Raw genomic sequence first — 23,235 nt, 5'->3', positions numbered from 1 at the left:
TCATGTTAGGGTCAGAGAAACAAAAACTTGCTAGACACCAGTAATAGAATAAAATAATATTTGCTGAAAATTTTGCTTTGTTTATAACATTTCTTTGGTTTCACATAGGCTTTAAGTTTACTTTGCCAACGAGCATTCCCTGTGCCACCGTTCAGAAATGAAACCATCAATGAACCCAAATCCGCAGAATCCGTATATTTCGTCAAAGATTAAGATAGCTCAAAAAACCAATCTACAAAACGAAGATTATATTGCTATTACAGAGAAAGAGTCATTAAAAGATGTTAATAATCCCAAAGAGCTTGCTACTTCTAATGTCTCTACCCTTGCCACTCCAAACCCTATTAAAAAATCTGCCCTTGAGTTAAACAACAGTATAAGGAAAGAGATTTTGCTTTCCAAATCTAGTTTACCTATTGAAACACAAACATCATCGAGCAAATTGAACATTGGGTCATTGGATAATGCAAAAGGTGCAATATTTGAAAATCGCAACGAAATTAGACAACCCGGAGAAGGAATTACTTTCGCAGCTTTTGGCAAACCCTCCAGCATAAAGCCAAATGTAGTTAATAAAAACAGGAAGCGATCTTTTGATTTAATAAGTGATGGTCTATCAAAAGATTCTTTGAAATCAAAAGAACCTGCCCCTAAAATGGCTGCTTTAGAAGCCTCTAATTCAATGCATGTTAATAACACACCAAAAATCCCCCAGCCAACAGTCCCGGAATTAAATCAAAGTGGTAAAAGCAATACAACTGCACCTATACTTTCAAGCACAAACACAGTAAGCGTGCAAGAGAAAAATACATCTAGTTTAGATGAAACGGTTCCATTTTCCTCTTCTCGAACATTTCCAGATTCTGCAATTAATACTGCTGCGAGCAAATCCATTGCGACCAGCGGTGGTACCCATACTAAGAGTCCGCAAGATCAAGGGAATACTTTGCGGCGTGATAGCAAAGGTAAAAATCCAGCTCAAATTTCGGTGCTGCCACACCATATTCAACATACACCTTTTGCTTCTGTTCCTTCATCTACTTCTACATTAGCTTCTACTTTTATCCCAGTTTCTTCTTCTATCACTACCGCTGCCACTGCCGCTGCATCTGTATTGACTTCTTCTCAACAACCACCAGCGCAAAGTAAGGTATTAGAAAAAACAAAAGCGACTCCTACTATAAAGCTTGAACCTGTATCTCCGCGAGAAAAAGAGCGACAGAATCAAGAGCTTAAAAAAGGTACTAATTCGGGTTCTGTTAGCGGCTCATCGCATCTCGCTCAAAGTATTCCATTTTTACATCCCCAAGAATTGGCCCAACATCAGAATAAGTTTTCGAATTCTCATAACCCAGAAACAAGTCTGGGAAATAATTCACATAAATCAGGTGGACACTCTACCACTCCAAATTCTACTTCAGCATCATCCATGGTTTCATCCAGACTCCATGACGATAGAAATACTGTTTCTGCTTCCGTCGGCATGAGTATTTCTCAAAATCAAAGCCAAAGCCAAAGCCAAAGCCAAAGCCAAAGCCAAAGCCAAAGCCAAAGCCAAAGCCAAAGCCAAAGCCAAAGCCAAAGCCAAAGCCAAAGCCAAAGCCAAAGCCAAAGCCAAAGCCAAAGCCAAAGCCAAAGCCAAAGCCAAAGCCAAAGCCAAAGCCAAAGCCAAAGCCAAAGCCAAAGCCAAAGCCAAAGCCAAAGCCAAAGCCAAAGCCAAAGCCAAAGCCAAAGCCAAAGCCAAAATCAAAATGCTCATGTTGATAATTCCAAAACTAATCCAGCATTGAATCGATCACCAGCTTTGGTCAATCCACAGTTTTCGACCCAAAATCATAAACAGCCTCAAGCTCAAAATCCTAATCAGACTCAAGCTAGTGCTCGATCTCAAAGTCAAAATCAATCACCAGCAAAACACTTGGCTCAGATACAGGCCCAAGCTCAGGCTCAGGCTCAGACTCAGGTTCAAACTTCAGTTCAAGCTCAAGCTCAAGCTCAAGCTCATTCCAAAAATCCTCAAGATAAAAAAAGATTTTCGATTCAATTCCGAGAAATTATTCAATCCCAGCAGAAACACTTTGAAATTCAGCTTCAAAAAGATCTTAGTCTTGCAGAGTCGCTCCAGTATAAGGCCAAATTAAAAGCATTGAAAGATATCCAAAAATGTATCAATACCAATCAGCTAACCCCAGAACTTATTCGTACTTATCAAAATTTAACCAAAAGTGATCTTCCACCGGAAATTTTGAAAATTACAAAATATCCACCGATTCAGTCTTCTGTAGCGCCGCAACAGGTGCAAGAATCAAAAATGGCAAACGAAGCTCAGAAAATACACATTCTGCAATCATCAGACTCACATTCTGGCATTGAGGTACCAAAGGGAAGGGCTAATGGTGAAACTTCGTTGTATAACCGTCCGCCTTCTAATTTAGAGCATGATTTGGAACCAAAGGCTCAGAAAGGACCCCCTGTGGGAATTTTTCGTGCGCCAAACTTTCAAGCTCCTAATAACATGCAATCAAATACAGTAGGGCCTTCTAGCCAATCATTAAAAGAATCACAAAAGCCTGCTGAACCAAATACTGAACACCCCATTCAAGGTCGCACCTATAACCATCATGCATCAAAAAATTTAACCCCTCAACAAGCCAGGCTCGATGCAGAGCCTAAGAGACGAACTAGCGAAAATGAATCTGGGTCGCCATTGCCTCCTGTCTCCGAGAAAGCGCATCCACCTAAAACCCGGAGAACGGCTGAAGTGCGCTCAGCTCCGTCACAATCAGTGCCACCAAAGCCAGCAGCTACTGTGTTCCAATGCAAAAGCTGCAACAAGATTGTTTCAGATTCTTATGCATGGGTCGCTGCGTTGTCAGACGACAATGGGTTTGGAATTTTTGTAGTTAACTCTGTTGTGCCTGGATCAGTAAATGTTATTCGAGGATCAGGCCCGTTAACTGCGCAAGAGGGCCCTGATAAGGGCGCTTCGTATTTTGAAGCCGAGTGCACAACTTGCAACAAGATCATTGGGCGGATGTACGTTACAACACCCTCGCACTTGGATTTTGCCAGAAACATGTATACGTTCATTGTGAAGAACATGACTTATTATAGTGTGGGAGATCTCATGTACATGCCACAGGACATTTCTGAAACGATTGAAGAGCTACTGAAGCCATCACCAAGTACCATGTCGAGACAACTAGCTATGGTGGAAACAATGTTGATTACAATGCACAAACAAATGGAAGTTTTAACTCGTCGATTATCTCAGTATGAAAAACGAGATGCCCAAAAAAAAAACAACGGATAAACCTAACTACATAATAATTAATAAATCTTATAGAGTAACTTGTTCTTTTTTTATCATTTTATTTCTACAATGTCTAGAATTTCTAATCTCTTGAAGGGCCAGAAACACTCTCAATCTCCTTTTTACTAATACTGAGACCATGTTTTGTGTGCTTGCCCACCAGTTGAATCTTAAGACCGCGGTCGGCAGATTTATTTTTCTTCTTAGATTCAGGGCCATTGAGAACGCTTGTTGGTAGAATAATTCCTGCCTCGCGGGCCTCGTCGATTTGACGGCGACGTTCTTTCTTGAGTTCAGCTGCCCTAGACTGTAGAACCTTCATATTAACAGCGCGTTCACGTTTCTTCTTCATACCAAGAAGATCCATGCGCATCTCCATAGTCTGGACACGAGCTTGGCCAAATAACCCGCCAACACCAGGACTGTTGCCACCAGTAATGGCGCTCATCTTGCCGTTTCTACCTTCAACGTCATATGCAGATGAAATGTCGTAGCCCGAAAGTTTGCCCTGAGAAGCAGCATCTGCGAGAATATGCGACTCGCGGAGTAATCGTTGCAGCTCAAGATCATTCTTAAGGTCTTCTTGTGTCAAAATCTTGTCTTCCTCTTCCTCTTCAGGAGCTGCTGCAGCTGCTTCAGCGGCGGCCTTTTCTTCGATCAAACGTTGGGCAACGGAAGCTGGTGCCTTGGACGACATGAATAGCTTCTTCTCACGCTTGGAAGTTTCAAGACGCGGTAAAGAGCGCCCAGCTTCTGAATATTTTACAACAACAGGTGCTTCATCATCAGAAGATGGTTGCTGCTGTTGTTCTTCTTGCTCGCTTTCGCTATCAAATTCGTGAAACATAGACTCAAATGCGTGCCCATGCTGGGGTATCTCAATATCCCATTCATCTTCCTTTTCTTCAGTCTTTTTCTTGTGAGATTGCTTGGATGCTTTTTTCGTCTTTTTACTTTTTTCGTTCTTCTTTTCTTTCTTTTCCTTCTTTTGTTTGTTATCCTTTTTAACTGGATCAGTAACGCCAGCAACCTTGCCAAACTGCATCTCAAATTGCCGTCGCATCATGTCCATTACCGAAACCTCGTCTTCGTTAGCATCACTGTCATCGCCGTCTTCCTCAGATTCTTTTTCTTCTCCATCTTCTTCATCATATTCTTCTTCTAATTCTTTCTTTTCTTGTTTCCTTCGCTTAATTTTAGGTTTTTCTTTCTCGGATTTCTTATCCAAGCCCACGCTACTGGCCTTGCGTTTTTCGCGTCGCCTTTGTTCTTGTTGGTGCAGTTTTTCGCGCACAGATGCCATAGTTTTGCTGTTGGATGGACGCTGCAGTTTCTGTTTAGCCAGCAATTTCTGCTTAAGCTGGAGCGCCGAGCTGAGCCCGGAATCTGAAAGTGTGCTGTAATTTTTAGGGGCCATTGTTGTGTAGATGGATTGTTGATAAGTTTTGAAAAAAAAAATTTTTTACCAGGTCCCAAAAAAAAAAATATTCAGCCTTACCAATATACAAATCTTTAATTTAACTCTCATAAAATTCAATCTCAATCTTTCTTTCAAAATTTTTTTTTTTTTTCAACACAACCTCAATTCCTCCAATCCATTCCATTCCAAACCAGCCCAGGAAGCTGTACAAACTAGAAAAACAATGACCAAGTTCCGAGGTTGCATAGATATTCATAACGGTGTTGTGAAGCAGATTGTTGGTGGGACACTCGATACTGGTTCCCTTGCAACTAACTTTGTTTCCGAACAACCTCCAGCCTACTACGCACAGCTGTACTCGTCGAACAAGGTTGCTGGAACTCACGTCATCAAGCTCGGTCCAGGGTGCGATGATGCTGCTGCTGAGGCTCTTGCGGCATGGCCTGGACAACTACAAGTTGGTGGTGGGATTACAGCCGAGAATGCGGCAGCATGGCTTAATGAAAAACACGCAAGTAAGGTCATTGTGACCTCGTACTTATTCCCAGACAACAAAACGTTAGACCGCAAGCGACTGGAGGCTTTGTTTGAGGCTATTGGTGGGGACCGCGAAAAGCTTATTATTGATCTAAGTTGTCGGCGACGTGCAGACACTGAGACCGGCGAGCCACGATGGTTTGTAGCTACTAACCGGTGGCAGACTATCACCGAGGTCGAGGTCAACAAGGAAACCCTAGACGACCTGGCCAAGTACTGTTCTGAGTTTCTGATTCATGCCGCAGATGTCGAAGGTCTATGTCGGGGAATTGATGAAGACCTTGTACGCAAGCTGGGTGAATGGACTACAATTCCTACCGTGTATGCAGGTGGGGCCAAGAGCATTGATGATCTTGCGCTTGTTGAGAAGCTCAGCAACGGCAAAGTTGACTTGACGTATGGTTCTGCGCTTGACATCTTTGGCGGTAACAAGGTTAAGTTTGATGACTGCATTGCCTGGAACGAAAAGCATTAAATGTGAAATTTGTTTCATTTGTGATATTATACGATTATTCTAAAAAACAAAAAACAAAAAAAAAATTGACCTTCTTAATCATCTATTCTTATTCCTTTCTTTAAAACCAACCACCAGAAGTTGAAGACATATCTTCGGTGCTGCCCCAACCACCTTCATTGTTGCCACCTTCATAACCACCGTAGCCGCCATAACCGCTGCCACCACGGGACCCGTACATGTCCATACCTCCAGCACCACCTTCGCGGTCCACATCAAGATGGTCGCCACCGGGCCCGCCGGGGCCTTGGGGTCCAGCACCACCACCTGCGCCACGGCCGCCCTCGAGCTCCTCTATAGCAAGGACAATGTTTGCCACTTTTTTCATGAGCACGTCCATTCCCTTGAGAACAATATCATTTGGTTTCATGGAGCCGATGGACTCGACATTCAAGTAAAAGCGGTCAGGTTTTGCATTATAGTCGAAAGGATCTGTATCTTTAGGGGGTTCTTCCCAGTCGCAGTTTTTGGATTTGGGCCACTCGGCCTCAGCGCTTTCTTCGTACCAGTAGTCAGTGTGCCGCAGCTTGTTCCAAGGATCGTACTCAAAAGAAATGGCTGAACATGGCGACCACTTTGCGTGTTCTTTGGAAATTCCCTTTTTGGCGATACAACGTACACGTAGCTCTTGATTCTTGCGCAGTTTGCAAATGAGAACACCCTTACCGGCCGGGTCAGAAATCACGGGTCGGCCAACCGGCGAGGAGTCATCACGACGTGCAACTTGTAAGTCACGCGCGTAAAGAGAAAGGGTTTCATCAGTGGTATTTCTTGCGTCGAGTGTCAGCACGACAGAGCACTTATCACAGTATTGGTCACAAGTACAGTTGCGCGTGTATTCGAGTTGCTCAGCATATGTTGACTCAAGTGGGATGAGACCCAGTCTGTGAGAAATAAACTCATCTGCCAACACAGATGTGTTGACTTCAATTTCAACGAGATCGATTGCTATAAAAAAGTAGGAGTTAGATGAGAAGTTGCTGGATTAGAAAGGTTAATAATGGATACGTACCTACTGTGGGGATTTCTGCAATCATGACTCTGCGGATCGAGTTTGCAAGTCTGGAAAGTTAGAGAATGATGATATAAACAAAAGAATCCACCACTTACGCCAGGTCAACATCTGACAAAACAAACTCGACTTCGTCCTTTGCAATGTTTCGGATCGTCACCTTGGGTCCGTCTTCTTCCATTGTTTATGTATTTTTTGTTGTAGCTGTTGTTGTTGTTGTTGGATATTTGGGTGGTGAAAAAAAAAACGCGATGTTTGTATGCAATGAAAAATTGAAATTCTCAGTGCTCTTCTAAAAAAAAACCTAAAGTTACCCGGCCGATTAATGCCCACTACTCCATTTAATTTTTTTTTTTCTCTCCCTCCATAAGACTTTATTTGCTTTTTGAACATTCATACATAAACTACATCTTGATATAAAATGCGAACTACAATCATCACAAACCCATCTACAGGATCAGACCCTTTAGGTTCCGGAAACATTAGCTCACCATCATCTAACAGTTTTGCAGTTTTACTTGAAGACGACGAAGCAGCCCAAGAAAGCAATGGCGAAGAGCAAGAAGAGCAAGCTGATATTGAAGAAAGTTTAACTGAAGCCTCTTTGCTGGAATCAATTAATCAAGGTAATGCTAATGCTACGGAAAGTGTTTTCCAAGCCATTGTGAAAGCGCAGATCTTAAGGAAAAAGGAAAGACGCCGTGCTTTTAAACAAGTAGCTGCAGGGCAATCTGACCGGTTTAATGCTGAGGAAGCTGAAGATCGGCGAGCACTAAGACCGTTTGAGTCCTCCGATGAATTGGATTCTGAAGACAGTGATGAAGATGATTATGACGACTTTTCTGATGACGACTATGATGACTACTTTGATGACGATGAGAGCTACACATACCACAAGGCCCGGACAAGCAGGCCACTGCCGGACTTGCGGTTTGAGCAGTCGTACCGCAAGGCCATTGCAGGGGCAAACGGGGTATGGTGGAAGATTGCATACATTACTGTACGGGATCAAGTTCTCTTCACCCTTTTCCAGGGCTTTTTATGGCAGCTGACACTGGTGGGAATTCGCTCATGGCGCATGACCATGGCTAATAATGGTGGTCAGTGGGGGCAAACATTTGTAGGACGATTGAGTCGCTGGTGGTCGCGAGTCAATAATAACAAGATATAAATTTTTAAAGAGCAAAAAAAAAAATTGTGTTAAATAAAAATTACAAAAAAAGTATGATTTTTTTAATTTTACAACTCAGGTGCAGGACCAAAGCTGTTAGATTGCTGCTGGGGACCGCTGGGGCCACGACGGGTATTGTTATTGCTGAACCCGCCATTGCCTCCGTAACCTCCAGAGTTGGAACCATTTCGGTATCCACCATTACCTCCGTAGCCACCATTGTTATTGGAGTTGTTATTATTGTATCCGCCATTGCCACCGTTATTATTACGATTTCCTCGGTAGCCACCATTACGGTTACCGTTATTGTTGCGATTTCCTCGGTATCCATTGCGGTTTCCACCATTGCCTCCACGGTACACATACTCCTGGCCAAAAGTCTCCATGTTGAGACGGCGCTCATCACCACGACGGCGAGGCTCTTCGTTGCCCTCGAGACGCTCCTTTGTAGTAGAAGAAATATTGTCAAAGAAGGACGTCTTCTTGTCATAAAACGATGACTTGGCCTCAACGGGGATCACAGAAGGTGTTTGGATTCCACTAATTTCTTTGGCCACTTCCTCCTTTGAGAACTTGGCGTTCATTTCCGCAAAATTGAACTCGGTGCTGCCAGCAGCCACGGGACCTGTCGGCACGCGACGCGGAGGATAGGACTGTTGTCGCGTGGTAGAAGGAAGCTGTTGGTTTTGCTGTGGCTGAGAAGGTTGATGCTGTGAAGGTTGAAGTGGTTGCTGGAGCTGAGGTTGTTGCTGAGGTTGAGCCTGTTGTTGTTGTTGCTGCTGCTGCAGAGGTTGTGTGGATACAGAATCAGATTGCTCATTTTCAAGAATCTTTCCCTCAGACTCCTCTTCCTTGGTTCGGGAAGTTTCTTCTTGTTTTGGCTCAGAAGATTGAAAAGCGGGGACAGGTGTTGATGAAACGAATGCAGAGGTGGCTGGAGTAGGAGCTGCAGTAGACACAGGGGGAGGAGGCGACTTTGAGGAAGCAAAAGAAAATGCAGAAGAAGTCTTGTCCACAGGAGCAGAGGTAGTAGTAATAGAAGGACCAGTTACAGGTGGAGGGTTGGGGGTACTAGAAGTAAGGGATCCAGTGAATGATGAAGTTGAAGATGATGGAGGCTGTTGGGGAATTGGAGCAGGGGCATTCCATGAAGAAGAAGCATAAGCACTTTGTGAAGGGAAAGTTTGCTGTGGTGGTCTCTGTGAATAAAAGTTAGCAGTGTTTAAAAAAAGTATTTAAAAAAACATTTGTTAAAGCTTTCAAAATCAGAAGGAAGGCAACGGAAAACATCTCCATGGATTTTGCGCGTCGGAAAAAAAGGTTTACATCCGAAAATATTTCATCATGAAAGCAAAGGTAAAAAATACAGATATAAACATACTTGAGAAGTTATTGCCGGATCAACAAGAGGAGGAGGGGCAGGAATGGGATCTGAGATACTCAAATCCTTTACATCAGATCCTCGAAAAACGATAAATTCGTAAATGTTTTCGCTTGCAGGGAATTCATTTGTGCCACCACGGCGGCCCTCAGTGCCATAACAGCGGACATTGCGTAGAGAGACTGTTGACTCCTTAGAATTGATTTCGTGGAGAACACCGACGTATCTAATGTCGCTATTTGAGATGAGAGAGATGGTTTTGCCTATAAAGTGTGCCATGACCTGAGATTTTAAAATAGAAGGATGGATGGATTGGTAGGTAAGTAGGGGTGAAAAAAAAGTAAATGTGGTGAAGAGAAAAAGGGAAAAAGAAAAAGAGCGAGAAAAAAAGTATTTTAATGGTGGTTTGGCCTCAACAAGCAAAAAAAATAAATTAGTGGTGGGCAACACACCACGGTGGAAAACCAAAATGTAGGATTTTTTTTTAAGTGATTAGAAAACTAACAAGTTAAAAAAAAATTCCAAACCAAAATGGATGAAAATGAAAATTAAAGAAAATCCGCAGATTGGAATTTTCAAAAAAATAATCAAATATGGCTCAAGGCAATTTGAAGCCAAACCAAAATGAATGTAGTTTGAGATGATCTCTATCATTCAAAGATGTAAAACAAAAACCCTGACCTGGGAAGTCTGTTTTAAACCATTATGGGAACCAGATTTTTTAAGTATTGCACATTTCTCATCTAAAAAATGACCATGATCATTAGATAAGATTGAACCCAGATTTTCAAGTAGAGATTGAGTTAAAAGTCCACATTGGAACGTACCCAATTTAAATATAAGAATAATATAAGGTTGAATTTAGAATTAGTATCATTTTTTTTCAAAAGTTTTAATGAAAAAGAGAAAGGAAAAAATATAAAAGATTAAAAAGATTGACTTGCGCGTTCTTTTTAAATTTTAAAAAAAAAAAAATCTGCGAGAAGAATTTTTGGGGGGGAAAAGCAATGCGATTTAGATGGACCGGCAAAAGAAAACAAGAATTTAAGACAGGGTAACCCGTAACCCTTTTAGGTCTTAAACTGGAGAAGAACATATCAACCAAATAACTCCCGTAAGGAATCTTTCAATAAATCTTTCAAACAAGACCAACAAACACTTGGAAGAATCTCTTCAATACCACCAAAAATCAAAAACAACCAGTCTTCATCAACCGTCGACTTTACAATCATAATGACTTCAGTAACACCTTTACGAGCTACGGATCTACTCTATAACAACCATGTTAACCTCGATATTTTGACTGAAGTTTTTTACTCAAACTTCTATTTTGAGTATCTCGCACGGTGGCCCACGCTCTGCTTCAAAACCTCGTCGCCTGCCCCAGATGTAGGTGCTCGCGACGTGTGCACTGGATACATGTTGGGCAAAGTTGAGGGTGCTGGCCATGATTGGCATTCACACATCACAGCTGTCACTGTTGCATGGGACTACCGGTGCATGGGGCTGGCCAAGTACTTGGTGCGCGAGCTTGTGGACCGCTCAGATAATCCACTCAATAATTGTTACTTTATGGACTTGTTTGTGCGAGCTTCAAATCGTTTGGCAATCAACTTATACAAAAATCTGGGCTTTGATGTATTTAGGAGAATTCGTGGTTACTATTCTTCAACAACTGAACCAAGTGAAGATGCATTTGGTGAGTATAATAATAATAATAACAAAAATCAATTAGACTACGGTTAAACTAACCAGCTATTTAGATATGAGGTTACCTTTAAAACGAGATGTCAATCGAAGGTCCCTAGAGGGTGCTAGTGATAAATAATACCATAGCAATAAAATAGAGATAGAACAAGGTTTTTTTTTTTTTTACTAAATGTATCCCAAAGACCGTTAAAAATCGTGCAACACACAAAATCCCATATAGAAAAAATGAACTTTGAAAGTACACTGGCCTTAAGAGGAAGATTAATCTCGTTTGCGTGAAAAAGTGACGTTGCGCATGGAAGAATAAGCACACGTACTAGAGCATAAAAGCAAACTGAACCAAGATATAAAAAAATATAAACTTGAGAAAAGGGTCATCTTTTTTTTGTTTTTTTTATTTATTTTTTTTTCTTCAACTAAACACATACAATTTTATTCCATGCCTGTATTAAAACGTTTACTCGGAGGGGACTAAAAATTAAGTTAGTAAAAAATTGAATATTTCAAAAAAAAAATCAAGAAAATAAGTTATACTTACTGTCAACCTCACCGTTGTTGATAGCATCAATGGTGACGTGAGCGGGCTTGCCGTTGACTCTAGCGCCAACAGACTGGGCAGTACCCAAAATCTCCTTGACAGTGCCGGAGAGCTCCTTGGCAAAGGACTTGTGGCGCATCTGGCGAGCAATGTCAATAATCTCCTCCAGGGGAATGTTACCATTGTGCTTGATGTTCTTCTCTTTCTTTCTGTCTCGTGGGGGCTCCTTGAGGGCAGTGATGACCAAGGAAGAGGCAGCGGGAACAACAGAGACGGTAGCCTGACGGTTCTGGATGGTAAGCTGGACAGTGACACGAATACCCTTGAACTGCTTGGTGGCCTTAGCAATGTCTTCACCAACCTTCTTGGGGGAAAGACCAAGAGGACCAATCTTGGGAGCCAGAGCAGAGGAAGCACCGACTTCACCACCCGTGGCTCTCAGGTAGATGATCTTGATTTCATTAGGGTCAAACTAGAGGGTATTTGTTAGCACAAAAAAAAAATACGTCTTTTAATGACTTCACATATGAAGCTAATTTGGTAAATAACGTCTATGGTATCATACCTTAGGGGCCATTGTGATATATTATCTTCCTGTGGGCAGCTGTTGAGATCCGTACGCTGTGAACTGGGAAAAAGGGGGGAGGCGAAAAAACAGAAGGGAGGAAAAGTGCACAAAATTTTTCGCGCTGGGAGGTGTCAGCGGTGAGTGGGTACCAACCTCTCCCAAATGCCTTTACAGTATGCCTACACTACATATAGGGGGGAGGGACTTGCTTACTTACAGAGAGAGCCTGGCCATACTAGTCAGCAAACTTTGTTACAAGAATATGTTACAACATTGTGAGGCTTGAATTTTTTTTAAAATTTTTTTTCTTATTTGATTTTCTTCTGAGAGTGAAAATTTACTGTGTAATCAAAAAATAGTAAGAGAAAAATATGTTACATTATGTGTTACAATATTGAGCACGTGAATAAGGGTTGTTTATGGGTAAGGGTGCATTTTATTTTTGAGAGGGATGCAACAAGCAGTTTCTAAAGACAGTCACACGGCTGGAAAATAGAGACTAAGGCAGTCTATAGGGCCTAGCCCTAACTTTTGTAATTTTAGTTTTTTCATTTTTTTTCTTATTTTCTTTACACTTTCACTTAATAGTGTTTTGGGTTAACAATCAAGAATTCCTATATATGGATTCTGTAGCATATATTCTACACATGTAATACACATTTTTGAGGAATACAGATGACGTTTGTTGTTAAAGTAGTTTTCAATTCTAATAAAGATGATGATTGCTTAAATTACAGGAATATTTTTATTTTGATATCTTTTCCAATTATTTAAGAACATTCAATGTAAATCACTTTTATTCTGATATTCTGATATTCTGATATTCTGATATTCTGATATTCTGATATTCTGATATTCTGATATTCTGATATTCTGATATTCTGATATTCTGATATTCTGATATTCTGATATTCTGATATACTGATATTCTGGTTTCAATATAGAGTATTATAATTACTTAACTGAATGATGGGGGAGGGAGAATGTCAATTTTTTTTTGTTTTACCTGATTTAGATAGTTTAATACGCCGCACTTTTAATACTATCAAATGAGTATGGTCAACTTTTTTTTTTTTTTTTTTTCCGACTGAAGAGATTCGTCTCCGAGGTTCTTGATACACCTAAGCCAAAAAGTTCTGTGCAGGAAAGACAAAATGTTAGACATCAATTTCAAGTATAATGTGTGTTATCTATTTCATAATAATACACACAACTATAGGATCGTTAAAGAAGAAGTTTTTTTTTAATCCCCATTTATTTTTTTTTATTCTCTTGAACCAAATCAAAGGGGGTTTCAATTCGAAGTAGTGTCTTAGAAAAAGACCGGAGTTTTTTTTTTTTTTTTTTTTTTTTCAAGTCTGACTAGTTTAACTCCCCTCACATATATATATATATATATATATAATGCTTGATTGATTGCTTGTTTTATCTGCATTCATATTAAGTTTAAAAGTCTGCTTGTAATATTTTTATCCCCGCCATTTCATTATTATCAAAACCATCATCATAAGAAAAAAAAATGCCCAGAAAAAAAATTAAAAAAAAATTCATTCCATTTAACCTTTTTAACTTAAAAAAGGGTTTTCTTAAGCTGCCATTTTAAATTCCCCAAGGTTTAGGGTTCTAATCCCATACATTTTCTTCTTTATCCCCGCCAGTTTCCCCGCGCTTTTTTTTTTCTCCACACACACACAAACATCACAAACACACATTCAAGCTAAGCACCGGCCCCTCCTCCAAACTGTTCCGAGCAAGCCGCCCGCGGAGATTCAAGCACTTTTCACCGAACGGTCTCAAGGAATGCTTTTTTTTTTGCCATTATAGGCTACTTGTAATTGTAAAATAATATTAATAAATTGTAGCACAAATACATTTATTTTCATTTTTTTTTTTTGATAAAATCTGGGCGATATGGAATGAATCCTGCGATAAAACGTGGGCCTTTTCACAAATATTTACTGCAATTATGATGCGCGGGGTCCTTTAGGCTGGTTTTTCTAATAATAATAATAATAGTAATAGAAGAAAAAAAAAGCAGCCAGTCGGGGGTTGACCGGTCGGTTTTTTTTTTTTCATTTCATTTTATTTAAAATAAAACTTAAGCTTAATGGATGAGAAAAATATTTTTTTTTTTTTTTTTTTTTGCGGAGAAGCCAGAAGGAAAAATAAAAATTTCAAAGGTCTCGGTGAGATGGTCATTCTTCTCAAGGTATAAGTTATAAGGCTTATATTTACTTTCTCCCCATATTTATCAATAACTGCCGAGGCTTCTGCGGCGGCGATGAGAGCCCCTCCCACCGGGATACTCCAGCCAAAAATCAAAGAAGCTTGCAACAAAAAGATTCCATTCAGGTCTGACCAAACACCAATACTGCAAAAAAAAAAAATGAATTGGAAAAATTGCCTAAAGATAATCTAATGACTGTCATATTCTAGTTACTTTAATAAAAAAAACAAAAGCAGAAACTAACAATGCTGTTATAGAGGAAAGAATCAAAACTTATTAAGAATAAGCCCGGAGGGTTTTTTTTATGGTTTAGAAATATCCCGGTGAAATGGCTTTCTCCCTTTTTTTTTTTTTTTTTTTAGGTTGTGCCTATACAAACAGCCTTTATTAAAATACACCACACAACTACACCTACACCTACCACTACCACTATACTATTTTATTTTCATATATAAACTCAGCAGGTCCCCCCGCTTCCTCCCTCTTTTTTTTTTTTTTTTTTTCCTAACCTTTTTTTTTCTCCCCAGGTTTTTATATACATACATTTCATAATTCAACAGACAAAAATCTGTTTATATTCTTGTTCAAATAATCACATTAATAGATTAAATTAAATAAATCCTCCGCTTGGCCTACTATTGTCACCTATAAACACCCCTCATACAGCTCTCGTCATCTGCTCACGCATCATTTACATTTACTACCCCATAACCATATTTAAAACACAAAACACACATCACATTTAAACAATGCCCGCACACTCACAAGAACTTACTCCCTGGGGAAAGGCACTGGCAGGTGCTACCGGTGCTGTCATTGCAAACGTCATAGTATATCCTCTCGACATGTATGTACAATTATCAAACACATTTTCTTTAACCATTATTTACTAACTTATTAAATCACAGAGTAAAGACCAGACTTCAGGTTCAAATTAAGCCCCAGAAAAAGACAAAGCAAGGCGAAGAAGACATAGAGGCTCAAGAAGAAAAGACACAAGAGTATGTTTTTTTTTTATTTTATATTATACAATCTCTATACCTCATCTCAAAGGCTTTCAAGGCATCGTGCATATATACATCGGTCCAAATATATGATGTGCAACAGCAAAAAGAAACATCAAAAATAAAACTGTGGCTTGTGACATCTAACTGCAAGATACCCGTTAGAAAGAAGAGTCAACAACAACTTTTTTTTTTGGAGCATTCTGGCCCCCTAGTGGAATTCATTATTTTCTTTTGATAAAATATTTGGATTTTTCCTTTTTTTTTTTTTTTTTTTTTTTAAGAATTGGGACCTTTTCTTTCCAGCAACTCTTATCAAAATTTTCATGTCCAATTCATCGGCACTTTTTTTTTATCTCCCGGTACCTGCGAATCGCCGAACCACACGTGATTCCCCACCTTTTTCTTATGTAATCGATCTTGGTTAAATGAATCCGAGGCCATTTCATAAGAACCTTTTGTTCATTCAAAAGAATCTCCCTAAACCTTTAAAAATAATCAAGGTTCTTAAATACCCCAATCTTGGTCCCTGAATTTTCAATCAGTGCCCTATTGCTTTTTTTTTTTTTATTTATTTCCACCCCCCATCTTGGTATTGCTGTACTCTCGCATATAATTACCGAGCCGATACCACTTGCAAGCCGCACCTTTTTCACGTTTCCAACCGAATCTGCCGAGCCTGCCGAGGATGTTTTTTTTTTTTTGCCATTCCCCACGTATACTTTTATAGTCATACTAACTTGTTATTTAAATTTTTTTTCTATAGAGAACATTATACAGGCGCACTCGATGTGATTCAAAAGATTTACGCTAAGAAGGGCGTTCTCGGACTTTACTCTGGACTCGCTGGAACAATTCTCGGCGTCGCTTCAACCAACTTTGCCTACTTTTATTGGTACGGCCTGATCCGCAACACTTACACCTCTAAGCGCGAATTGCGTGCGCGGGCTCGCGGCGAGCCTGCTCCTGGCGATCTCTCCACTGCCGTTGAGCTCGCTCTCGGTGCACTTGCAGGTGCACTTGCCCAGCTCTTTACTATCCCTATTTCCGTGGTCACCACGCGCCAGCAAACTTCGACGCAACCTGAGTCACTCGTCCAAACAGCGCGCAGCGTTGTTGCCCAAGACGGTGTCTCTGGTCTTTGGCGCGGTCTCAAGGCTTCTCTTGTCCTCGTCATCAACCCCTCCATCACTTACGGCTCCTACGAGCGTCTCAAAAACCTGCTGTTCCACGGTAAATCCCACCTTAAGCCTGGTGAGAACTTCCTCCTCGGTGCTCTCTCCAAGTCTATGGCCACCATTGCCACTCAACCCTTAATCATCTCTAAAGTCATGCAACAATCTGGTGGCGGCGGAAAGAACAAGGATGACAAGAAGTTTAATAGCTTTGTCGATGCGCTGGTATACCTTGCTAAGAATGAAGGTCTTGCCGGTCTCTTCAAGGGCATTGGCCCACAAATCACAAAGGGAATTTTGGTCCAGGGCCTGCTCTTTATGTTCAAGGACCAGGTTGAGCTGCTCATTGTGCTCCTCATTCGTCTTGTTCGCAAGCGTCGTGTCATTGCTCTGCCAGCCTAAAATATCTATTCTTATATATATAAATATATATACTTAAAAAAAAAATACATTGTTTTCTCCAAAAAATAGGCTTCTATAATGTCTTTTTTAAACAAAATACTCAATCACTCGTCTATCGACTCCACCAGATATAACAATTGGCGTGGGCTTATCAGTTGCATTCTCTGCAGGAAGCTCCCATACATCCAAATCACGTACCTTATCCGTATGTCGAGCATCAGACCCTGAGTCCGCGCGGCCCAATTCTACTACAACTGTTCCAGTCTCAATCTCAATTCCGCGTACTATTCCATCATCACCCGTCACCCACACGCCGTTACCGTCAGTACTCCAGCGCACGCGCGGCATTGAAAACTTGTCTTGCGGCGCATGTGCCTGGATATTGTGCAGCACCAGATTGTTCATATTGCGTCGGCGCATCTCCTCCACTTCCTTGCTCTCGTGAACGTAATATGGATCCGAGTTCTCACAAACATTTCCTTGCGCAGCAGCAACAGCAGCTTCCCCATCGTCAATGGCCTCAAGTCCAAGCTGCCCGATAATTACGCGCATGTGTGGTGTGTGTGATGTCGCAACAGCATATCGGCCACTTCCATCGGGTGCAATGGCCAATGCCATAGGACTAAACGCAACAAATGTGGATGCATATTCCGCATCAAGCAAATTGGTCTTGGATAAAATTCGTAGAGCATCGCGGTCTCCAGAATTCATGTCTCCATCTTCGACATCCAAATAATACAATCGTGTCGAGTCTTGCACACACCCAAGCAGCACTAGTCGTCCGGCAAGAGGTCCTGCACTGGCAGGTAACCGGGCAAACTCAACGACCGTAGGAATTTGCAAAAACTTGTGCGACCCGACTAATGTAAACTCAACTTTTACATCTTCTCCGTCTCCCTTTACGCTTAGCCGGTATACCTTGATGAACCCATCGTACCCAGCAGATGCCAAAAGTCCAGACTTGGGGTCAAAAGTGGTTGCGTTTACAAAACGCGCGTGAGCTCTCTCGGCTCCCACACATAAGCCTGTGCCCATGTGTGTGACGACATGTCGGCCATCCATTCCAGATGTGAGTACAAGTGCTCCTCCTAATGGCACGATGCAGCGCACCGCGGCTCCAGCACCATGCACACCATGCCACACGTGCACAAGGGCACTTTTTTCATCGCCAGCACCACTACTACTACTGCTGCTGCTGCTGCTACTACTATTACTACTGCCAGCCTTTTCTTTTTGTTGTGATTGGAGTCTTCGTGTGGCATCGTAACAGCGCAGCGACTTGTCTGAGCCTGATGCAAGAACACATACGTCGGGGAACTTCGGTCCCGGGTGTCCACTGAAAAAGGGCGAGGAAATTTCTGTTTTAAATGAAATAATTTTGACGGCTGTCACAATCCCGAGAGTATCAAAGGGAGTCACAAGCTGTGTGGCTGCAAAAGATGTGAGTGGGTATTCTGAGGGCTTGCGTGCAGCATCATAGTAGAATCGTTTGGCAGGGTCGATGGGTGTATGGGTAGCTGCGTGCGAGTTAAAAACGGGCTGAGCCTTGAGATACTTTTCATATTCATTGACAATTCTTAATAAAAATAAGTATTAGAAAAAAATCTTTAAGAGGTTGTTTACTTACACTTCAAGTCGTTCATCGTCGTGGACTACAGATGTATCGATTTCATGACTCAAATCACTCGTGAAGGCTTTCAAAGTCGCGTCGTACCCCCGTTCGCGCAAATACTTTTCAATAAGTGCATCAATTTTCGCACTCAGATGCTGGTTATAAATTAGCCCGGTGTTTGAGTTGCTCATGTATGATTTCCACTGGCTCTTAAAGGCTATTAAGTTAGTTTGGGACTAAGTAAAGGATTGTAATTGCTTTGAATCGGGTGGATTGTTTTTTTGCAGTATTTTATTTTATTATAATTTTTTTTAATTTTTTTAATTTTTTTTTGGTTAGATTGCACTGAAAAAAGTAATAAAAAAACGTGACTGGGGAAAGCCGCAGTGCAGCTCAATAAGCAGCCACAACGCATTGTGGGGGATTTATCAAACAAAAAAAGGACCTTAAAAAGGCTCGGAACTTCATTCATGTTTTTTTCTGATTGAATAAATGAATGAGTTATAATAATATATAAAAATTTACGTTTTTTCTACTAAATTATTATTTCGATATGAACAAATTTGAATATGTTTATTAATTGTAAAGCTATTTTGAATAATTACTAATAAAACTATTGTCTCTAGCAAGGCTGAAGACAAACCATTGAACTTGATTTTTTTGAGAAAAATGCTGGATGGTAAATGATTAACAATAAGAACACTTTTAATTTGATTAAAAACCAAATACAAATTTATTTAATTATTAATGTTTTAATTTCTTAAAAAACAACCTGAGATAATTGTATTGTAACAAAGTAAGTATGATATTAGTTTTAATGATGAATAAACCTTTTGAGTATTTGGGCAATAATAATAGGGTGTTCATTTTCTTGTAAAGAATATGATATTAAAACTTCTTCCTCAAAAAGTTTTTTTGCAATAAAAGCATTTTGGGAAATACAATGGGCTTACATAAGAGGTTTAATTGGTAATCTGCAGTTATTAATATCCACAAACAAGATACGTTATCATATGCAGGGCCTTTTCCGTTAGATCTTCATTGTGATGTTAACAAAAGTTACATTGTTAATTATTTCTCTTATAAACTGCCCTGATGACCTACATTTTTTTTAATAATATAATACAAATTTTGCCATTTGCTTAACTAACTCATTAGATTTAAACTTTAGTGCTGTTCCAAGAATTACTATTGAATTTAAAAGTTAAGTCAATAAGAAGACCCCAAGAGGTAACCGTAGTATACCAGATTGATCGATACGATTAAAATAGAATAGAATTTATAAGTGGGAAAGTTGGGAATTAGGCTATCGCAGGTGTTGCTAAGAATCTTATTTACCGAGGTTTCCTGGAATTTTTTGTAGCCATGTTCATGCAATACTTAAAAGAGAACTTCGTTCATAAGTTACATAATGTAGAGGCAATCTTTATCACAGGTGATTATTTATTCAGGGAGCTTGAACTGGGACTTTGGGTTGTGCTTGTTGTACACAGTATTTTTTTTTTTTTTTTTTTTTTTGGTTTTAGGAATTGAGATAAAGAGTAGGAATGAAATGTACAAATCTTTTTCATTTTTAGCACAGTTGAAAGATGAAAAGGTTACATATATATCAACGTGAAGTACAAAAAAATATCTTTTATTTGATGAATAGTTAACAGTTTGATGTATTCGAAACTTTTTATAGGGAAACTTAGCCATTTACTTGTACAGAAGGAGGGATGAATAATAATGGTTAATAAAAAGTTCCATCCATAAATACCCGCATGAAAATATAAGCTTAACGGCGTATAATTTTCGAGCAGCAAATGATTAAAATTAAACGTTTATTAATCATTATAATGAAAAAAAGAAGGTTGAAAAAAACTTTATAAAGATAACAAGTGGTTTAGAAGAATCCAGAGATTATTTGACTTAATTGGGGGGTATTTTTAAAATGAAAATGCCAATAAGATCTCTGTTTGCAGAATTACAAGCAATTGCCTTTACAATTAAATTAATAGTTTTTAAATAATTTATTAGACGTAAATTACACCTCCATTAACTCATATTTATATAAAATATAATGTTCTTCAGATTGTTTCCAAATCCTTTTTTATTATTCTTTTTTGTCTTGCCTATATTTCAGATCCATCTCTTCCCCCATATTTTGAAAATACGCAAGGCTGAACAAAAAAAAGGTCTCTCATCAACAAGCCAAGTGCTGCTGTGTCTTGCTTAAAGCAGATACTGAGGCTCAAATTTATACCTTGTAAAGGCAGTCAAGAAAGCCAGCAGCCAAACGGTCTGCCACACCCACAGTCTTGACACTCCCTGCAACACCGTAGAGCACGGTAGTATCGCTCTTGGAGCTTTCCGGAGTGATATTGCTTTCCTTGAGCTCACAGACCGTAGCCTTAAGATCAGTAAGAAACTCATCGACAACGGGGACTGTCAAACGGGTAACTGCAATGTGAATGGCTGCGGGTCTTTGCAGGGCATTGAGATGCCAACCCTTCTTGTTCATATGATCGGCCAGGGCATAGACAGACACGGCAGACGACTTGAACGACACCACAGAGCCAAGAGGCTCCCCAATGACGTCGAGCAGGTCCTTGAGATCTGGGTCTTCACGCACAAAAGACTTGATACGACGAGCAGCCCCGACAATCTCGCGACACGACTCAGTGTAGCCCTTTTCGCCGATAGCCATCAGGGTTGCCCAGCAGCCAACCATAAGGGCACCTGGACGGGATCCAGCCAAAGTTGGAGAAGCGTAGAGACCACCAGTCCACTTTGCAGTGATGTAGTACTGGTACTGACGCATTTCGTTTGTGCGGTACATGATGATGGAAGAACCCTTGGGAGCAAAGCCGTACTTATGAGTGTCGCAGGAAATGGAAGTGACACCGGGGACTCTAAAGTCAAAGAGCGGGACGCCCTTACCAAAGCCAGCCTTGTCCAAGAAGGGGACAATAAAGGAGCCGAGGCAGGCGTCGACGTGGAGAGGAATTTTATAGCGCAGGGCTAGTTTACTAAGACCCTCGATATTGTCAATGATGCCGTGGGGGAAGTTAGGGGCAGAGCCGGCAAGCAAGACGGTATTTTTATTGATGAGACGCTTGACAGCCTTAAGATCGACCTGGAAGGTTTTAGGGTCTAGAGGAGCATGGATGAGCTTCATTTTAAAGTAGTAAGCGGCCTTGTCGAAACCAGCGTGAATGGTTTCTGGGGCAATGATTTCGGGTTCTGTGATTCCACGCTCACGGAAGGCCTTTTCACGAGCGGCGAGACATGCGAGGAGCAGGGATTCAGTGCCACCAGAGGTGGAAGTACCTTCTGCGCCCTTTGGGGCATTGTAAAGTTTAAGAACCATTGCCACGACTTCTGACTCCATTTTGCGGACAGCGGGGAACACGTCAGGATGAAGTTGGTTTGCGACTGAGTAGAGAGAGTAAGCCTTAGATTGAATTTTTAAAATATCCTGGCCACCGTGGTAGACGGCACCCGAGACTCTACCTTCTTCCCATTTGGTGTGTTTCATTTGGGTATTTCTAATTAGGTTAGAAGAGAATAAGGATATTTATGATTGAGCACATACTTTTCGAGTTCCTGGGTAACTCTGTCCGGAGACCAACCGGACTCTGGGAGTTTAGTATAATAGGTGAGAGAGCGGTCAATGAGATCATCTTCAATTTTGTCAAGGACTTTGGTGACTTCCTGGTCGACTTTCTTCTTGACAAAGGGGATTTGCTGGAACTTTGTAAAGAAGTAAGTTGCTATGGAGTGCCATATCAGCTGAAGGAATGAATGATTGTTAGTTACGAGGGCTTTTTTTTTGTTGGGATATTGGAAATTCTTCACATACCAGAAAAGTACCAATTGGCCCGTACCTCCAAACATGTCCCAAGGCTTTATTGAAGTATTTTACGGCAAGACTTTTAGGGTTAGTGAGAGGGTTTCTAGAGTGTAGATTTTGAGAGGACATACTAGGCAAAAACTAGATCGCGGAATCTTGGAGATGTTAGAAATAGAGAATTTCAAGGTAAAATAAAGAGAAACGTACCGCTCAAAAGGTGAAGCATTTTCATAGTAAGTGAGAAACTGCTTTGTCAAAGGCTGGTTAAGTAGTTCTACAGCCAGAGGATGCTGGAGCGCAATGTCGAGATACTCATGGGCCTTTTGGATGGCTGCACAATCTGAGTTCGAAGAAAGCAATGTCATTGGGAATGGAATGGAATAAAATAAAACTAAAGGAATTAGAAATACTTTATAAAGTTTTAATATTAAAAAAAAAAAAAAAAGATTAAAATGGGGGGCAGGAAGAAGGGATTTTATGTCCCGTCAAAAAGATTGCGCGCTATTTTTTTTTTTTAATATTATTATTGTTATTATTATTATGGCTGACTGAGGACTTAATTATTGGGATTTCATTGCAAACCAACGGCGGCGCTCACCGTCACCCAGTCGGTGGAAGAGGTTCTCGGAAAACAACGCCGAGCAGACCTATTATGCCCTTGTTACAATTCTAGATACGGCTGTTGTAATTATTGTCATATAATTGTAATTGTAACATCAGGGTTAGTTGCATTCATTTTTCAGCTTTTTTGTTTTTGTTTTTTTTTAATACATTCCCAAAATGACTTTATCCAAAACAATCCCAAACATCTAACCC

At 40.5% G+C, this 23,235-nt stretch overlaps 11 protein-coding genes across 11 annotated transcripts; 5 read left to right on the top strand and 6 right to left on the bottom strand.

The window, feature by feature from the left end:
* Nucleotides 1-169: 169 nt before the first annotated feature.
* On the top strand, nucleotides 170-3,313 carry SAPINGB_P001170 (uncharacterized protein; the record flags this gene model as incomplete). The annotated part of the gene is made up of 1 exon (XM_031995893.1): nucleotides 170-3,313. The coding sequence occupies one exon, from the start codon at nucleotides 170-172 to the stop codon at nucleotides 3,311-3,313; it is 3,144 nt and encodes a 1,047-aa protein (XP_031851784.1).
* An 82-nt stretch (nucleotides 3,314-3,395) lies between these two features.
* On the bottom strand, nucleotides 3,396-4,730 carry SAPINGB_P001169 (uncharacterized protein; the record flags this gene model as incomplete). The annotated part of the gene is made up of 1 exon (XM_031995892.1): nucleotides 3,396-4,730. The coding sequence occupies one exon, from the start codon at nucleotides 4,728-4,730 to the stop codon at nucleotides 3,396-3,398; it is 1,335 nt and encodes a 444-aa protein (XP_031851783.1).
* Nucleotides 4,731-4,956: 226 nt separating this feature from the next.
* SAPINGB_P001168 (uncharacterized protein) lies at nucleotides 4,957-5,745 on the top strand (the record flags this gene model as incomplete). Its single annotated transcript, XM_031995891.1, has 1 exon — nucleotides 4,957-5,745. One exon carries the CDS (start codon nucleotides 4,957-4,959, stop codon nucleotides 5,743-5,745), a length of 789 nt encoding a protein of 262 aa, XP_031851782.1.
* A 100-nt stretch (nucleotides 5,746-5,845) lies between these two features.
* SAPINGB_P001167 (uncharacterized protein) lies at nucleotides 5,846-6,977 on the bottom strand (the record flags this gene model as incomplete). Its single annotated transcript, XM_031995890.1, has 3 exons — nucleotides 5,846-6,732; nucleotides 6,797-6,846; nucleotides 6,895-6,977. 3 exons carry the CDS (start codon nucleotides 6,975-6,977, stop codon nucleotides 5,846-5,848), a joined length of 1,020 nt encoding a protein of 339 aa, XP_031851781.1.
* Nucleotides 6,978-7,217: 240 nt separating this feature from the next.
* On the top strand, nucleotides 7,218-7,967 carry SAPINGB_P001166 (uncharacterized protein; the record flags this gene model as incomplete). The annotated part of the gene is made up of 1 exon (XM_031995889.1): nucleotides 7,218-7,967. The coding sequence occupies one exon, from the start codon at nucleotides 7,218-7,220 to the stop codon at nucleotides 7,965-7,967; it is 750 nt and encodes a 249-aa protein (XP_031851780.1).
* Nucleotides 7,968-8,035: 68 nt separating this feature from the next.
* Nucleotides 8,036-9,627, bottom strand: SAPINGB_P001165 (uncharacterized protein; the record flags this gene model as incomplete). Its single annotated transcript, XM_031995888.1, has 2 exons — nucleotides 8,036-9,166; nucleotides 9,349-9,627. 2 exons carry the CDS (start codon nucleotides 9,625-9,627, stop codon nucleotides 8,036-8,038), a joined length of 1,410 nt encoding a protein of 469 aa, XP_031851779.1.
* Nucleotides 9,628-10,581: 954 nt separating this feature from the next.
* SAPINGB_P001164 (uncharacterized protein) lies at nucleotides 10,582-11,094 on the top strand (the record flags this gene model as incomplete). The annotated part of the gene is made up of 1 exon (XM_031995887.1): nucleotides 10,582-11,094. One exon carries the CDS (start codon nucleotides 10,582-10,584, stop codon nucleotides 11,092-11,094), a length of 513 nt encoding a protein of 170 aa, XP_031851778.1.
* Nucleotides 11,095-11,515: 421 nt separating this feature from the next.
* Nucleotides 11,516-12,173, bottom strand: SAPINGB_P001163 (60S ribosomal protein uL11; the record flags this gene model as incomplete). The annotated part of the gene is made up of 3 exons (XM_031995886.1): nucleotides 11,516-11,529; nucleotides 11,597-12,068; nucleotides 12,162-12,173. The coding sequence occupies 3 exons, from the start codon at nucleotides 12,171-12,173 to the stop codon at nucleotides 11,516-11,518; spliced, it is 498 nt and encodes a 165-aa protein (XP_031851777.1).
* Nucleotides 12,174-15,140: 2,967 nt separating this feature from the next.
* Nucleotides 15,141-16,972, top strand: SAPINGB_P001162 (uncharacterized protein; the record flags this gene model as incomplete). The annotated part of the gene is made up of 3 exons (XM_031995885.1): nucleotides 15,141-15,238; nucleotides 15,300-15,392; nucleotides 16,162-16,972. 3 exons carry the CDS (start codon nucleotides 15,141-15,143, stop codon nucleotides 16,970-16,972), a joined length of 1,002 nt encoding a protein of 333 aa, XP_031851776.1.
* Nucleotides 16,973-17,059: 87 nt separating this feature from the next.
* On the bottom strand, nucleotides 17,060-18,775 carry SAPINGB_P001161 (uncharacterized protein; the record flags this gene model as incomplete). The annotated part of the gene is made up of 2 exons (XM_031995884.1): nucleotides 17,060-18,548; nucleotides 18,600-18,775. 2 exons carry the CDS (start codon nucleotides 18,773-18,775, stop codon nucleotides 17,060-17,062), a joined length of 1,665 nt encoding a protein of 554 aa, XP_031851775.1.
* A 2,048-nt stretch (nucleotides 18,776-20,823) lies between these two features.
* On the bottom strand, nucleotides 20,824-22,784 carry SAPINGB_P001160 (uncharacterized protein; the record flags this gene model as incomplete). Its single annotated transcript, XM_031995883.1, has 4 exons — nucleotides 20,824-22,114; nucleotides 22,162-22,358; nucleotides 22,429-22,560; nucleotides 22,623-22,784. The coding sequence occupies 4 exons, from the start codon at nucleotides 22,782-22,784 to the stop codon at nucleotides 20,824-20,826; spliced, it is 1,782 nt and encodes a 593-aa protein (XP_031851774.1).
* Between the last annotated feature and the right edge of the window lie 451 nt (nucleotides 22,785-23,235).

The sequence above is a fragment of the Magnusiomyces paraingens genome (genome assembly GCF_902498895.1).
Source record: "Magnusiomyces paraingens strain CBS 517.90 genome assembly, contig: contig1, whole genome shotgun sequence".
NCBI lineage: Eukaryota > Fungi > Ascomycota > Dipodascomycetes > Dipodascales > Dipodascaceae > Magnusiomyces > Magnusiomyces paraingens.
Note: the sequence above shows the minus strand (reverse complement) of the source record. Positions and strands in the feature narration are given on the sequence as shown.